Source organism: Lissotriton vulgaris, chromosome 8 (genome assembly GCF_964263255.1).
Source record: "Lissotriton vulgaris chromosome 8, aLisVul1.2, whole genome shotgun sequence".
NCBI classification, from domain to species: domain Eukaryota; kingdom Metazoa; phylum Chordata; class Amphibia; order Caudata; family Salamandridae; genus Lissotriton; species Lissotriton vulgaris.
This window is the reverse complement of record NC_141696.1, coordinates 108,319,144-108,336,419: the sequence shown is the minus strand read 5'-3', so window position 1 is coordinate 108,336,419 and position 17,276 is coordinate 108,319,144. Positions and strand designations below refer to the sequence as shown.

General features: G+C 46.9%; 1 protein-coding gene across 1 annotated transcript in view; it reads left to right on the top strand.

Annotated features, from left to right (window-relative positions):
- Window positions 1–17,276, top strand: part of NUMA1 (nuclear mitotic apparatus protein 1) — a 739,614-nt gene that overhangs the window by 253,105 nt on the left and 469,233 nt on the right. Inside the window, exon 10 of the mRNA XM_086936049.1 lies at window positions 12,385–12,499. Coding sequence (XP_086792175.1) covers window positions 12,385–12,499 — 115 coding nt within the window. The remainder of the gene's footprint in view (window positions 1–12,384; window positions 12,500–17,276) is intronic.

The window sequence follows — 17,276 nt, the reverse complement described above, 5'->3', positions numbered from 1 at the left end:
CTATCCATGATTAGTGCTTCTAATGTTTCGTGTAAGGGACCTGGATCAGAATGATGGTTTCTGAACTTGATGAGGAGGTGCTGAATCATGTATACACCTGCTATTTTCTGCTCTTCCGGGGAAAGGTTCAAGAATGTCTGCACTAACGTGTCATCATTATATATGTCTGCGTTTTCGGCCCACAACACGGCGGACCGGGCTAGTTCCTGTTCATCCATAGAATTGAGTATATGGTACCCTACTCGATCTCGAAGCCTTTTATCAGTTTCCTGGAACTGATGTTCTGAAGAATTCGGATTTGTTAAAGCGGAGAAAAGAACTCTCTTGCTCTCCGGACGGATGCCTTTCCTAAGGTAATTTCCCTTACCTACATACGCTATTATATCTGTAGACTTTTCTGATGTTTCATCTTCATCTTCCTCCTCGGAGGAAGTTTTATCATTTTCTTCCTGATGTGCAGCTAATACTGCCTTTCTAATTTTCTGGGACATAGTGGCTATGCAAGTCCCCTTGTCATGTTTCGCGTCTGCTATATTTTGGCCCCACTTGTTTAAGGCGTCTAACTCACTTTGATCGGTCCCGGGCCTGTCTCGTTCTCTTATCACACAATTAATGAGGAATCGTAATATCTGTTTTTGAATGTCAACTTTCTGTTTATACATGGCAGCTTTGACACTGTCGGGGTCTTTCCCTGTCTGTATGAATTTGTATAGTCTGTCGAGAGCTTCCTGCATTCCTACACAGCATAGCAAGTTATCGGTGGCAGATCTTAAGCGCAGTGATGCTAATACCATTAGATCGTCCTTTCCGGGTACTGGATCATATCTGCAAAATGACATCCTATTTTTGAATGCCTCAAGCCGGGGTGAGTAGGGAGACTGGAAAGGATTCTGTGTGTCCTTTAAATGCAATCTGTGTGTCGGTGGCGGGGTCTGTAGACCCGCTGTCGCACCTCCTGAGGCGGATGCTTGGGCATTATCTCTCCGCGGAGTCTGTATCTGGACTTGAATCTGTCTTTTAGTAAGATCAGGTAGTACTGGTTTCGGTAGATCCGTCTTGAGTGGAGGAAGTGGCGGAGGTGGCGGAACAGGGGAGGTCTGTCGCGGTACCGGCGGAACATTATCTGGGGGCGCAGTGCCACCCCCATCCCTGTCAGTAGGCAGGGCACGAACAGGCAGATTGGTGTAAGCTGGCGCTACATCCTCTAGATACGAATTCAGGAATATGTCTTTAGTAGTTTTATGCATTACTTTAGTTGGAACTAATGGTGTCGGTAAGTTTTTCGGTATCTCTGATTCAGTTTCGGATGGGCCATCTGCTACGAGATACATACCGTTTACAAGATTATTTCTGGCTCGGTCTATTTGTTCTGTTTTTACTCGGATCCCTTCAGTAACTAATTCGTTTTCTCGTTCCTTATCTGATTCTTTAAGTCTGTCTTCTCTACGGAGTGCTTTGTCAGCACGCTTACGTGATTCCTTACGCCAAAACTCTATGGCGTCCTTCTGAGATTGTCTAGCTTTCTTTTTCCATAATGCTTCTTCTACCCTCATGATGCACTCGGCATCCCACGTTCCGGTAACTGGCCATCTGTGTCTTTCGTCTAGGTGCTTGGTGTAATCGGCCCATAAATCTAGATATAATATGGCATCTATGCCGTGTTTCTGATACATAAAATTGCCTGGCGTGTCCCTAGGGGGGATAGGAATTTCTTCCTCTAGTAACCCTTTCCTAGTTCCGATCTGTTTTAACTTGCTGAGGAACGGCATCCTGCTTACTTATTACTTGAACGCTAAGTCTTTTATTCCTTGATACGAGTTGCTAGTTGATACAAAAAATACAATAATACACAATAAAACAGTCACATTCATACCACGACATTAATCACATAAAAACATTAAAGACATAGCTAACTACCCCCTACACTGAATGTACCGCTCAACGGTACGGATACACTGGTGTAACAGTGCAAAAATTCGGAATACTTTATATACTGCTAAACAGTACAGATACACTGCCTAAAAACAGTGCAGACCGGACTTGCGTACCCAAACCCGTCTAGATACGACCCAGCAATGGTACTCACCGGGAAGCACGGAAACAGAAGGCCTCGGAAAACTCGACTGGACTCGACTCGGAACTTCGGAAAACTTCGGAAAACTTCGGAAAACTGGTGGGCCTCTTCACACCTCGGACCTTGCTTCTTTCGGCTGGGCTCTGGTCGGGATCCTCCGCACTCCTCACCGCCTCGTCTGGGCACTGATCGCAGTCTTCGTCACCTCCGTGGGTCAGAGGGGGATGCAGGAAATCCTGCCAGTACACGTGTAGTCCGTCTAACTGATGGCAGGGGACACGGATTGCAACGCACCTTCCGGCGCGTGAGGTGGGGGAGGGGTCCCTATTCGGGCGCCAAAATGACGTAAATAATTAATTTACTCTCTTAATTTCTATGCAGGTAAGTACTTAATCAATAATAACTCAATCAGAAAGAAAGAAAACAGAGTCCGTGGTGTTAGAGTTTCTAAGGGTTTTATTCCTCATAAAGGAATCAGGATATCATGTTCTGACCACCACAGGGGTGTCAGAAGGGATAGATGAGCGCGCTCTCGTTTATTAACAATACATAGCTTATATACTTGATTTACATCATAAGGTTCAATGTAAGAGGCGTAACAGCTGAGAGAAGACAAGATAACAGTATACACGTGGTACCAATACATCATCAAGAGGCGTAAACTAGGCGTGAACTAGAGGAGTGTGCTAGAAACGTCACTGATAGGTGACGTAAATGGGTGGCACCAAGGGGTGGTGCTAACAGAATGTTGCAATGTCAGCAGAAATCGGAAGCTTGGATGCGCGCGCAGCTGCATGACGTGTGATTGACGGGGTGCAGGGGTCTTGACATTTACACTGACGGAGAGAGACAGAAGTCTGGCATGTCAGATCAACTTGTACTTCTGTCATATCTGATATCTGATGTTTAGGAACTATACTATCTGGGCGGAAAGGTCTCTAGGGTAGAGGCTATTCTATGCTAACTGTGGATGCGTGTATAAGCGCCTGAGTGTCTACATGTGAAGCGTGGGGGCACGGGGCCTTCCATGGAAGCATGGCAACGGAGACTATGAATTACTTGCATTAAGACAGGTCGGCCTTTTGGCTCTGCAGCTGGAGAGGATGTTTACAGGATCTAGTAGGCAGGAATGTATTCTCGGGGAGCGGAACAGATAACTCGAAGGTTATAGTCAGTCTTGGCAGAAAGCAGGCTTGAGCTGAGCGCGAGGGGCCGCGCTGAATGTAAGACAAAGTTCACGAGTACAGAGGTAGCCTGGGCAGAGCCAGGAGCCACAAAAGAGGTTCAGATGGCAGGAATTCAGGGCCTACTCTGGCTTAGAGCAGGAAAAAGTGAAAAGTGCACTACAAAAAGACGTTGGCATAGTATACTTAGGAACGGACTATATAATCCATTCATGGTGCTTCTGAAAGAGGACAAGTTGACGGTGGACGCAAATGTATTTGCGTCTTCATAGCTGGCACAGGAGGGAAGTTACATGCACTTTAATCTGGTACATGGAGTCGGTGGGGTACGCGCTAGGGAACACAACATGGCCAAAATTTAATTTTCCTCAGTTTATAAAACCCCAGAAAGCCTTTTTTACCACATTTCTTGAATTTGGCGGCAACCTATCAGGGCTTTCCCAGAAATGATGAAGACCTATTTTATTGAACCATATTCTGATATGTTTTAGCCAGACATTGAAGTTGGATACATCTAAGCATAGTAACTCCTTTAACCCATTCCTATAATCGAGCAGCTCTGGAGTCTGCCATAGTCTGACCCAGAATAACAGCGGGCGGACAATGGTGTAATGATCCGTCCTCTTGAAGTCCAAGTCTAACTGAAGAGGTACCAAGGGCGTGCCTTTTGGGACCCTTACAATGCTACGCATAAATTTATTGTCCATAGTATCAAAAGCATCTTTTGACATCTGCCCCAAATTTCGGCACCATAAAGAGCTGCTGGTTGTACTTTATATTTAAAAAGCTCTATAGCTGGTGATACCGCTTTACTGGCACTTGAGTTATGTTTTGCAATGCTGGGTTTTGAGTTCTGTGCGAATATTACCTTATTTATTTCAATCTGTGGGTTCCATGTGAACTTGGAGTCAAGCGAAACCCCCAGATAAGAAAAGGAATTAACTAATTCCAACTTTTGGCTATTTTCAGTTAGTACGAAAGGGCTACTCCCTCCCCTTTGAGACTATTCCTCACACGATGACTGACTTACGACTGGCTCGCGGACGACCACCTGAATTGGCTTCTGGAGGAAGTCAGGACTCTTGGTCAATGGAGCCATGGAGAGGGTTCCAGTGCCAGAAATAGGCTGTGGTTGCTATTCCCGCTACTTTCTGGTCCCAAAAAAAGGCAAGGGCCTTCGTCCTATTCTAGATCTGCTACCCCTCCACTAGTTACTCAGAAAGAAAAAATCAAAAGGCTCACTGCCTCAGGTTTTGTCTGCCCTAGAACCCGTAGACTGGAGGGTAGCTTTGGGCTTGTAGGATGCCTATTTATACACTCCGCTCCTGCCTACCCATCTGCGCTAACTGCAGTTCACTGTAGGCCATGGGCACTTTCCGTTCACAGTGCTCCCCTTTGGCCTTACCAGCGCCCCTCGGGGTTTCACCAAGTTGATTGTGGTGAATCGCAGGTTATCTGTGCAGATCAGGGGTCCCAGTCTTCCCCCTATCTCGACGAGTGGCTGTTGAAGGCGATCTCAAACCAGACTGTCCTCTCCCAACTCCACACTAAGGCAAATCTCCTGCTTTCGCTGGGGTTTACTATCAACGTGCCGAAGTCTCACCTGACTCCCTCTCAGATGCTCCTCTACATCTGACCTGTTCTGGACACAGCGCAGTTTCGAGTCTATCCTCCCGAGTGGCGAGTCCAGGATTTGTAGGCTATGCTACTGATGTTTCAGCCTCTATCCTGGATTTCTGGCATCATGGTCTCCTCCATCCTGCTAGTGACACATGCCAGATGGCATATGTGGGCTCTGCAGTGAGACCTAAAGGGCTAGGGGGCGCGTTGGGGAAATCACTCAGACATGGCTCAGATCTCAGAGGGAACTGCTCACAATCTGCAGTGATGGCTGACAAACCTTGTATTGGTCGGAGGCAGACTCCTCTCCAACCGGATCACACAGTGACAGATGCATCACTCCAGGGATGGGTTGGCCATCCAGAGGAGGTGACTGTGAGAAGTTGGCCTGATATGCAGTGCTCACTATTCTAGTGATCACTATGTATCAGTCCAGACGACCCTTATTGATGATTGGTTGTAAGTCAACCTTATAGACCAGCTATCCTAGTAGCATGGACAAGAGCAGTCTTTAGGCTAAACTCTAGAGGGCGTATTAAGCCAGCTGTTATACCATCACATATACCCCTTGAACACCAAGTGAAAGGACACCACACAAGTTGTTATGAAAATAAAAGGATATTTATTTAGAACACAACAGCCCTGGACTCTTTATGAGGACAGGGGGCTAAGCACAATACAAAACTCTTAAGAAAATACGCAAAGTTGCACAATTTACACAAATGCCAGAGGGGCACGAAAAACCATATACTCTAAAAGTGGAATGCGAAATACTAGCAGGTAAGTAACTAGTCTCAAAGGCTTTAGGATCGCTAGGACTGAACTGCTGAACCTTCAGATTACGAGCAGGAGGCCTAGGGGGATCGGGTGCAGAGTGTGCACTCTCACGCGGGATGCGGGACAAAGTCTATGGATGCCAGATTTCGTAAAGTTAGTGTTATCGGACGAATCAGACTAGGTAGAGCTGAAACGAAAAAGGATCTGGACACTTAGATAGTTAAGCTATGCTGGAGCACCGAAATGCTCGGGTTACCTAGCCCAGGGGTTGCGGCTGCATAGGGCTGAAAAGATGTCGGGAATCCTCGTTGCAGTCTATGGAGCCTGAAAGAAGAAGTTGCTGGCAGGCGACCAGTGATGAAGTTCGATGGGATCCAAGCCTGGATCGGTGAAGGAGACCTGTAAGCAGAGGGGACCAAGTTCTGAATCACTAGCCAGTGATTAGATGGGCACCAGGATGCCTCCGGACGAAGTCACCTCGACCAGGTGAGTGGGCGATGCTGGGCTCTGCAGTCTCTTGGACCAGGAGGCGTTGTCGGCGACCAGGATGGAGGTGCGAGCTGTCCCACGAAGGTATCTGCTGTCGACGTCGCTGGACCCAGGATTGGGGCAACAACTCTTGGCAAATACAAGCCCACGCGGTGGACTCAAAATGGCTTCTGGAGTGGACCAGGAGGTACCGGGGTGCTCCTCTGTTGGAGGGGAGCAAGGGCCAGTCTGGAGCAACCAGACCAGCGGTGTTGCCGTCGTGGTGCGTCGTCAAGAGGGCCACAAGCCAGCAGGCAAGTAGCCGGACAACGCGGTGAGCAGCAAAGAGCAGAAGGGCCCCACGCAGATCTCGTGAATGCTGGGGGGCTGGACTTCGGTGCTGGAGCTGCTCAGGGTTAGGGCTTCTCAAACCCCAAAGCACTCACTCGAGGATCCCTCGGCGGTCGTGCTGGGCAAGCGTCGTGCAGTCTTGAAGATGGCCGGTCCCTCGAGGTCTCATCACACCCACGAATCTCAGCTGGGCTGATGATGCAGGTAGAGGTGAGAGGTGCTAGGGAAGCCGGTTCTCGTCGAGCTGGGCAGTCTTGATCCGGAGGAGAGACTTGCAGCAAACCGCGATGCTTGGATGGTGCCTGCGGGTGCAGGGTGACTACTCCTTAGTCACAAGGGAGAAATCTTAAAAAGTCTTGAGTTCCTTTCGTAGAAAGTAGTTTCAGGATTCAAAGATGATCTAATTTGGGAAGGGGGCCCGCTCCTATCTTTATACTAAGGAAAGGGGCTGGCACGCGACTAGGTCCTGCCCATGGGTGGGACCAGAAAGGGGGGTGGTTACACCTTTCTCCCATGCCGGACTTTCCCCAGCTCAGGGGCTGGTGTGCCCCTGGAACTGGTTCAAGCCGGCCTATGCATAGTGAGCACCGGGGTGCCACTTGCAGTCACCTTCCTCTAAAGCCCTGCCTACCCAGGATACACAAAACCCTGTCTGGGATGGTGCTAGCACCACCCCTGACAGGAAACCCTTTGTCCAAGCTCTCCTCGCTGGAAGGACTCCCAGCAGCAGGAGGTCAGACTTGTGTCTGTGGTGGCAGCATCCATTTTGTGATGCTGAGGCTCGAGTTAACTTTAACCGGGGTTCACAGTTACATACATGTCGTGTCCCTCTAGAATGGTGGAATGCTAACCCTGTCGCCAGAATTGGCGAGGGGTTAGTATTCCAATTCGTATGACACCTTACTCGACATGTTTTGATAAAGCAATACCAGAGTTGGCATATAACCGCGAGGATTATAATGCACTTAAGAGTATATGGTATGCGTTATCATGGAACAGCTATTAGGATTTGGTTCCGCAAGCTGCAAACGGGCTCGGCTCATGCCAGAGCACCATCTCACATGATTCCAAGCACTCTGCCTTTAGGATTGTTAAGGCCTGCCATAGGAGTGACTGATAGGAATACATGTGTCCATTTTAGGGTTAGATATAGGTATACTATATCTACAGCAAAGGGTGATTACACCATTTTGCCCCAGCTGTCGTGCAGCCAGTTGTGTCAGATTTAGATGGGCAGCCAGGGGTGGCATAATACATGCTGCAGCCCCTGGTAGGCCCTGGGTACACCTATGCCCTGGATACCTAAGGTACACTGTACAGGGGCTGATAAGGTGACTCAGTATCCAATTAGATATGTACCTAAGGTACATGGAATCCATTTTACAGAGAGAGCAGTAGGCCTGGGGCCCTGAATAGCAGGGTCCCAGGTCAACTAAGTCGGAAAACCAGCAAAACACCAGGCAAAAATTTGGGGGCAACCATAGTCGGGTATCCACCCTCCTACAGTGACGATCATAGAACTCTGGTCTCTGGCAGAATCTGGACTCCACATCTTGCTGGAGCTCAGAGTGATTCGCTTGGCCTTGAAAGCTATTCTTCCTTCCAGCAAAGGAAAGCTGTTTCAGTTGTTAACAGACAACCTCACCGCCATATGGTACTGCAACAAACTCTGCACAGTGGAGTCGTGGACCCTTTGTCAGGGGGCCCTCTGTCACTGGACATGCCTGGAATAGCAAGGCTGGGGCCTGGCAGGTTCCCTGAAAACTAGGGCGGACTAACTCAGCCATTGAAGCCGAGTGGATCACGAATGGCGTCTCAATCCGGAGGGGCTTATGGTCTTTCAGAATTGGAGAGACCCTTCGGTAGATCAAATTGCCTCCACCATGAATGCGCAATGTCCGCTAGTTTGCGTGCTGGAGTTTCCAAGGCGGCACTCAGCGACGCTTGGTCTTGAGTGGTGCTAAGGCTCCTGTGTGCCTTTCCGACAAATCCACTCCTGTCGAGAGTGCTCAAGAAGATCAGGAGTGACTGGGCCCAATTCATTCTTGTGGCTTCAGACTGAGCAAGGAGAGTCTGGAATCCCCAGCCTATATCCTCTGATCAGGCTGCTTCTTCTGAAGGACCTTCTGTTGCAGCAGCAGGGGAAGGTCCTCCTCTGTAACAGGTCAACTATACGCCTTCTTGCGTGGAGATTGACCGGTGCCAGTTGACAGCATTCGATCTTCCTCCTGAAATTGTGATATGGCAGCCAGGTTTCCCTCTATCAAGACTGTGTACGCCTGCGGGTGGCAGAAATTTGTAAAAAATTGTACCGAACGGTTTATTGATCCTCTTTCTTCAAACCTCCCTCGTCCTTCTCTTCATTTTGACTCTTTCCCAGCAGGACTGTGCTCTTGATGCTCTCAAAGGGTACCTTTCTGCTTTGGTTGCCTTCACGAGGCACAGACCCAACCCCCTCTATTTAAATCCCCAATTGTAAATAGATTTCCTAAGGGCTTGTACATATGTTCCCATCTGCCCCATTCATTATGCCTCACTGGGACCTTAATTTGGTTCTCACCTTCCTGATTTGCATTCTGTTTGAACCTCTCAAGAACTGCCCCTCCAGCTGCTTTTCCACCCAAACTGCCTTTTTAGTGACTGTAACTTCCACTAGGAGGGCATGTGGATTGCAGGCTGTCATGCAAGGCTTCTTATGTGACCAGCTTGCCTGATAAATTGGTGCGTCGCGCTATGGTCTCTTTCTTACTGAAAGTGTTAACACCATTCCTTGTGGGGCAATCCGTCACCTTGCCCACTTTGTTTGGTCCTCTGCACCCCTCTGAAGAGGAAGAGTGACTCCATCTGGACACCAAAAGTGTTGTTCGTCTACCTTGACAGCACGAAGTAGTTCCAGATGGACGGCCAAATCTTCAAAATCAAACAAAGATTGTGCGGTGCAGAAGGATACTACCTCACAATGTGTCGTCATCAGCATCAAAATTTGCTACGCTCTGGCCAAGAAACAGCCTCCTAAAGCTTTGAGAGCTCATCCAATCAGAGCGAAGGTAGTGGCCACAGCGTTGCAACGTGGCGTTCCAGTCCTTGAAATTTGTCAGGCAGAACCGTGGGCATCACTGCACATGTTTACTGAGCACTGCTGCCTGGACAGTGAAGTCTGCTGGGATGGTCTTTTTGGCCGCTCTGTCCTGCAGGACTTTTTGGTCTAAACTGGTCCTTCGTTCCTCCTCCTGGGATGATCTTGCTTCAGTATCTGCGCGAAGGCAAAAAATCTGAAGCTAGATGTATCTATCAGAGGGAAAAGTTACTTGCCTTCAATAACGCCTTCACCGATTGTAGTAAAGTGGATCTTCTTTTTTTTTGCTTGTTTTTTTTTTTAGTGACTAGTCTGACTGGGTTCCTGCTAATTAGGACCCCAGTCACGGTTTTATCTCTAAATTGACTATGGTAAGTATTTCTGTATATCCACAATTGGCTATTGGTGTACCCCTGTAAGTCCATAGTATATGGTAGTAGGTACCCAGGGCATAGGTACTCCAGGGGGGCATAGGTACACCAGGGGTCTACCATGGGCTGCAGCATGTATTGTGCCATCCATAAGAGACCACTCAAACTGTGACTACAGGCCTGCTGTTGCAGCCTGTGTAAGTTGGTGCTAGCACCACTTAGGACAGAACCATGGTCTTATATCAAAGGTCACTACACTTAAACCTATAAGTAAACCCTAAGGCAGGCTTTCCAGTCCTCAAGGCAGTGTGCTGGGTTATAAGTGTGAGGGTGCCCTTGCATCAGCAGGACATGTCTACAGACTCAGGAGTTTATTATCCAGGCTTTGAACGTGCGGCCAGCCTGTTTGAGACATATAGTGGCCATCAGTCATTATGCTATGGCTTACTATGTGTAGTGGTTGTGCCGAACTGGGCCATGATTGGTATCAAACTAGTTGTAATCATACCCCAAGACAGTTACCAGTGTTGTAGGTATGATTCCATGCACTGAGGGGCTCCTCCGGGAAGCCAGATGTACTCCCAGTAACTGCTTTTTGGGGTCTGCCAGCAAGCTGGTACTTCTGCCGACCCCAGACACGATTCTGACCACCTGCTGTGGAGCTAGAGCAGGGGAAGTAGAACAATAGGTTTCCTGTCAAAGGGAGGTTTGACCTCCTCCCAGACAGGACTTCGTGTATTGGGCTGGGGTGTGGTGCTTGCCAGCGCTAACAGACCAGGATTTTCAACAGAGCTGTGGTCATCAAGGACACATGAAGTAATCTCGCTTAAAGTGAAGGAGTCAATCCCCTGCATCTGCAGGCACCGCAATGAAGCTGACTGGTCAGCTGCTCCTGACATGCCATGGCTCAGCAACACAGGTGGTGGTTCTGCATCTCCTTTGACTCCTGACCTGTCCTCGCTGCAATGTTGAGGCCAGTATCCCTCATTTGAACTGCTGGGACTGAACCCCTGTGCAGCGTGTTGACTTGCCATTGCCAAGTCGTGTTGGCTCTGCACCCCAGAGATCTTCGGGGTAAGAGAAGCTCCAGCATCTCTTCCAGTCAAGTGCAGTGTCCTCACGGCATACTCTGCACAATGGGTCTTCATCTTTGTTGAGCTGCTTGAGGACCTCTTGCGACGCTTGTGACTAAGGCATGAGGGTCCTCTTCAATGTCTTTGTCTGCTCCAGTAGGCTCCCCTGCTTGATAGGGGCCTGCTCAGACTCTCCTGCTTTTGATGAGTCCCTTGGACCTTGCTGGCCCTAACATTGCTCCTTCGCTTTCCACACCCATTGCAGCTTGTTGGTTCTCCCGCCAGACACCAACCTACTGCTTCTCGACTTCTGACTTGAGACAGCTAGTGGATGGCTCCTTCTGGTGTTGCTCAGCTTCGCCTTGTCCCCACCGCTGCAGCGAGAATGTCACGGTCCACTCTTCTGAACCCATCCGACATCGGTGGGCACTGCTCTTCCTTGCCTGCAGGTCACCTCTGAGTGGCATATACTCTGTGCTCTCTCCTGAGAGGTTCTCACTTCAAGAATCCACCCGTGAATTCTACCGGACTCTTGCACAGTCTTCTCCAGCGGCATCTTCCTGAAGTCCTCCATTGTGGTCTAACTGGTGCATGTTATCCAGGTTCCTGGGGTACCCATGGTTGGCGAGACTCTCCAATCTTCTGTCTTCTATGGGGTTTCTTCGGCGTCCACTGGGAAGGATCCTTCTTCAAAACTGTAAACTCATCCATTGACTTCTATTGGACATGCAGCTGTTTCCACTCTGCACACATCCTCTGTGGTGTTCCTGGGTCCTTATCTTGGGTCGTTACTTGTGTCCCCAGCTACTGTGTCTCTTGGTCCCAGTCTTTACTTCGTCGCATTTCACTTCTCTAGGTGGGTAAATGTGATGGCCATGAGTTTTATGAGCTAGCCACTTTACCATTCATTAAATTAATTATACACTGCCAAAAGATCAGCTATGATTTTATTATTCCCAGATGCTTTGCAGTGTATATACAATAATTATATCAGACCTAAAACATGTTTCTCAACCCTGCATCTTTAATTCATGCTCACAAAATTGGAGGAAACAATAGGAAGAAACAATAATATTTTAGTGGCATTATTAAACCACACAACTGAAGCAAAATAATCTTACAATAATCTTTCTTGCTGCTTCCTTGTTTAACAAAGTTAAATTGTGTTGGCCCTTAAGGAAGGAATATAAATTACACTCTTGCTTTCCTTGAATGGCAGTTTAGTTTGTGGTTGAACAGATGTTTTAGTGTGGTTATTTTTACATTGATGAGGACTGTTTCCCTTTCGGTGGGATTTTTAGTTCTAGTTTGAAGCCAAAAGTGTATAGCCTATATTGCAAATAGAAATCATACGGCTCTGCTCAAAGTTTTTCATTACCTTTCTACTCAGAATCACAGATTTTATTGCTGCAACAGCGGATTGAACGCTTGACTAGTCTGTGTGAGAAGCAGGCAGACCAGCCAGAAACAACAGAACTGGAGGAACTTAGAGTAAAACATGAAAGGTAATTCTCATCTGTCTAGGTTGCCTAATTTCCATCGGTCTTCAATGCAATTGTGGTATACCAGTTTTTTCCTCCTCTGCGATTTTATTCTCTTTCAGAATGCTCTGTACATTCAAGTCTGTGTCATGCTGTTTCCCCAGTCCCCTCTCAAGCTTGCCCCATTTCATCTTCACTTGTAGCTTATAATAATTCCTCACCTCTAATTTATGCGCTATTGCATAACGCTCTGTTGCAACTCTATGAATGACTTATTGGCTTATATTTTGATATTGTGCTTAGACTGCATGTATATTCATGGCATAGTACTTCTAAGTAATTCAAAGCCTTTCCTTCTGCACAACAAGGTACACGAGAGAGATACAATGATCCACAACGCTTTCTGTTTTTACAGCAAGATTTCTAAACTAATTCACTCACGGAAGCAAAAACACCTTCTCATGCAGTTTTTTTTTCAGTCTTTGAAAATGTAGATCAAAGTTAAACGTGCTCTAAAAGGCTTAAGCAGGGATGACCAGATGAGTTGATCTTCTGTAAGGATATCTGGATACCCCAACCCCCGTCTTCTGTTGTCTGTGCTACCTTTTGCTGTATTTAGCCTTTGTGAAGTTTTGTGGTTCTCCTATCTCACTTATGATATTTTTAGCTACCAGACACTAGCTATAAGGGTCGTGGGTTAAGTAGGAAATGCTGAATGGACCATAATGGCTGTCCTCTGTCTCAGCAATATTAATAGCCTATTACACTCAGCGGATCTGATCAGTTTACATGTTTTTTTCATGTGCACTACGGCTGAACCAACAAGAGATCTCTGGTCTTGCAATGCTTGGTGACACCTTTGGTCCTCTTCTTGGGCCGAATGCAGCGGTGTTATAAGGCTTAGGGTTTTCACCACATGAGACAGTTTGGGTAGAGGGGGCTTGCACAAAGGCTGCAGGTGGCATTGGTTAGTCCACTGTTAGCAAATCTAAGGTAGGCTTCATCTGAGGGTCTTGGGACCATGCTGGCACTATGGGTCCACTTCGACTCTGGCTAGGAGGCATGATTGCCTTGGTGCTTTCTGGTGTCAGATTTATGGAGGTCTAGAATATTTGCAGTTCTCTCAAGCCGCCTGCAGGGTGGAGGGGAGCAGCTACACTACTCCACAGGAGGAGTTTCTGAGTCTTGGGTGAAGGGCTGGTAGTCCTCTCAGGCTTTTGGAGTCACAGCTGCTTCGGAGCGCATCATCTTTGGCGCAATTGTCGCGGAAAGCTGGCAGGGTTGGCACCAAGGCAGTTGCTGTTCCCCTCGTCCTGCGTCTGTGAAGGTTCAACATCTGTCTTTCCTGTAGGTATACTTGATTTCCTGGTGCCAGGGACGCCCCTAAATAATGGATTTAAGGGCGTTAGGGCAGTGTAGGGTGGTAGCCAATTGGCTACTTATGCCTGGGGTCACTACCCATCCTAAATGACCACTTCCTGTGGGAAGCGGGCATAACCCTGTCCCAGAGTTCCTACGTTTTGTTATCGCCATTATGGCAGACTTTTAATTTTTGTGTCTACATCAGGTAGTTTATCGAGGGGTGGATAACCCTGAGAGTAAAAACTTTTTTGACTGCACGTTTTCCCATCCCTTCACTGCTGATGGAAGCTCGATTTGCCTACCAAAGATGGTGGGATCCTTAATGCTCAGGTTCTTGAAATCTTATATTGTGGGTCAATCTACTGAAGGGGGTGTAGAGCAGGCTTTGATCCTGGCCGGAGACCATGTGTTTTCACTCCTGGGGGGTCAAACTAGTGTCTGGTGGCAGGCTGATCAGAATTAGTCACACTAGTAGTTGGTAGGTTTTCAGGGGGCACCTATAAGGTGCCCCCTGAGGATGCATGCATTGATAAATCCATCACTGGAATCAATGTAGGTTTATTAATAAGATGTTTGATATTAAACCTCTTTGGTTTCAGTGAAGCCATTATGTAGTTGGGGAGCTTGTTTTTGACTTGTGACCAGCTTCCTTGGTCGCTTGTGCTATCAGTAATTGAGCTAGCAAGCAGTCATTGCTGCTCATATAGATATATGTATGAAGGGTGAGCAACCCAATGTACCCTTGCGGGGTTGGGCAGGAAATCAGCTCATATAGATATGTCCACACATGTAGTATACAGGGCTCAAAAATTCATTAAAATGTCACTGGACTTGTAGGTCTAGTAACTTGAAATATAACTCAACCGAATTGTAATGCACTTGACCTCTGTCTCTGAAAGCTAAGAAAATGTGACAAGTTAACAAAATTTAAAGGCACTTTATTGCTCACAACGTGAATGAGCGATTAAAGATTCTTTTAAATGTTGCTATATTGTCACATTTGCTCTGCTTTTAGAGGCAAAGGTCAAGTCAGTTTGACTTCCTACTCGCCAGAAAGGGCGAGTAGGACCTAAAAATAGCTCATTCTATTTAAATCTGGCTCGCAAATGAGAGCTGGGGAATTGATTTTTCAAGCCCTTGTATTGTGGTCCCTGCCTTAAGGCTCTAGGGGTGACTTAATTATTTTTTTTATGGATAAGTTTTATATATTGCAAACATTCCCAAGAGGGTATCAGAGCTCTTTACAGGTGATCGGGGACAAGTAGGTCAAAGCAACCTGAATATGCAAGATACAAGAGGATATATATATCGCAACACCGCCCTTACAATATACATGAGCATATGGAAGGAATAACTTATAAGGGTATTGAAAAAAGACATACATTCAGGGGCGAAACAAGACGTGCCGCACCTGTCATGGAGGAAGTTTGAAAAAGAGGAAAAAAACAAGTGTGAGGAGGAAGCATCATGGAATGGTCACAAGGGGTGAGTAGGTACATTTCAAGTTTAGAAATTAACCAGAAGTACTGCTTTCACTTCTTTATTGAAAGAAGACATTGAGGGATTCAGTCTGGTTGAAGTTATAGATTCTTGGGAAATACCGGGGAAGGCTCTGTTATCGGTTATAGATTTTATTTCTTTGGAATGTTTGTGCTTTCAGTAGTACGCTGCTGGAACTCCTCAAAGATCGTCAGCCACCCGAGAGTTCAAGTTTTTGGGCGAGGTACAAAGTGTTAAGGTTAAGGCATTGTGGGTCATGCAAGCAATTTTAAGATGTATCCTAGCCTCAATTGGAAACAGTTTAGAGATTTCAGATCTGAAGTGATGTTATTTCTTTTGGATCCTGTGAGAAGCCTTGCCGTCAAATTCAGAGGGGCCCTAAGCAGTGCCAACTTGTAGCTAGGTAGACCAGAGAGGTGCACTACCATACTGCAACCTGGAAATGACCAGCACTTGAACAGCAGACTTGAAGTCATCCGGAGGAAGGAAGGGTTTTATTTTTCATAGACTGCTCATTTGGAAGTTTGCTCCTTGGTGGTAGAACTGATGTGCTCCTTCTTGTGCAAGGACTTATCAAGTATTATTTCAAGAAATCTAGTGGAGTCAATGATGTCTGGTCTACAGTTGAGAGCCACAAGGCATTTCATATATTTGACAATAATGGGCTCCTGTTTATGAGGAGAGATAAGGAGGAATTTTGTTTTGATTGTGTAGCTTGAGATGGTTGATAGGGAGCCAGTGTTGGGTTTTGAGTAGGGTCGAGTTGAGCGAATTGATATCTTTAGGGGAGAAGATTTTCAGGTACAATTGGGTATCGTCCGCATACATGTGATAGAGTATGTTGGATGATTTGAGCTCTTGCGTGAGGTGCTCCATGAACAGGTTGAAGAGCTTGGGTGAGAGTGTTGAAGAGAGATTGATTGGCTTTAATTCTTTGTGTTCTGTTATGAAGAAATGAGGCAAACCAGTTTAACACTGATCCTGATAGACCCATACTGTATTCCAATAAGCGAAGGAGGTTGTCATGTTTGGCCGTATCAAAAGCTAACAAAAGGTCAAGGAGGCATAGAAATGGAGCCTCGTTCCAATCCCGCATTTTTAAAGCATCATCCACTGTCTGGGCAAGGCCGTTTCAGTGCTATCTCCCTGACAAAGCCAGATTAGAATTGATCTAGACGCTGAAATTGATGAATGTGGCTACATAGTTGGCCTTGGGCACATTTCTCTAGGAGCTTCAAATAGTAAGAATTTTAATGATTGAACAGACTTAAGGTCATCTTTGTCCGCTGTGTTTTTTTTTATACCTCTACTTTATGCGTTATCTGCAGTCATGGCACACTGGTCTGTGTGCCATGTTGTGTTTTCACTTTGGTCTGCACCAAGACATGCAGCCTACAATGATAGCCTGTGTGTTTGTGAGGGAACAATTTGCAGCCCTTAAGGACCCTGTTAAACCTCCTTTCTCTAGGATCACGGGTGGCACTTACTATGGACTTACAGGGGGTGCTAAAGGTATTGCCAATTGAGGAAACAACCGTATAGTTTAGGGAAAGCTCTGGCACATGGGGACCTGGTTGTCAGGAACCCAGTTAATTTTTGTCAAAAACACACTTCACACTCAAAATACATCAGGCGTTCATCCACCGAACGTCTACGCAGAACTTTGACGATTATCAACCCCCCATACTCCGAAAGGCCATCGTGGTCGGGAGCATGGAGGCAAAGTAGGTGAAACCGCTTGTGCACCCTGTAAAGAAAAGCCTCTTTGGTATGGTCACACCAATGTTTTTCGACTGCTGCAGTATTTTTGACAGGGTTGTTAACCAGACCTCAGTGCCCTGATCCCAAACATGTATGTTACGTTGACTATTCCCATTTGGCATAGCCTAACTTGCCTGCACGCCCCTAGAATATGGTAATGAGGACCTTTAAGTTGGAG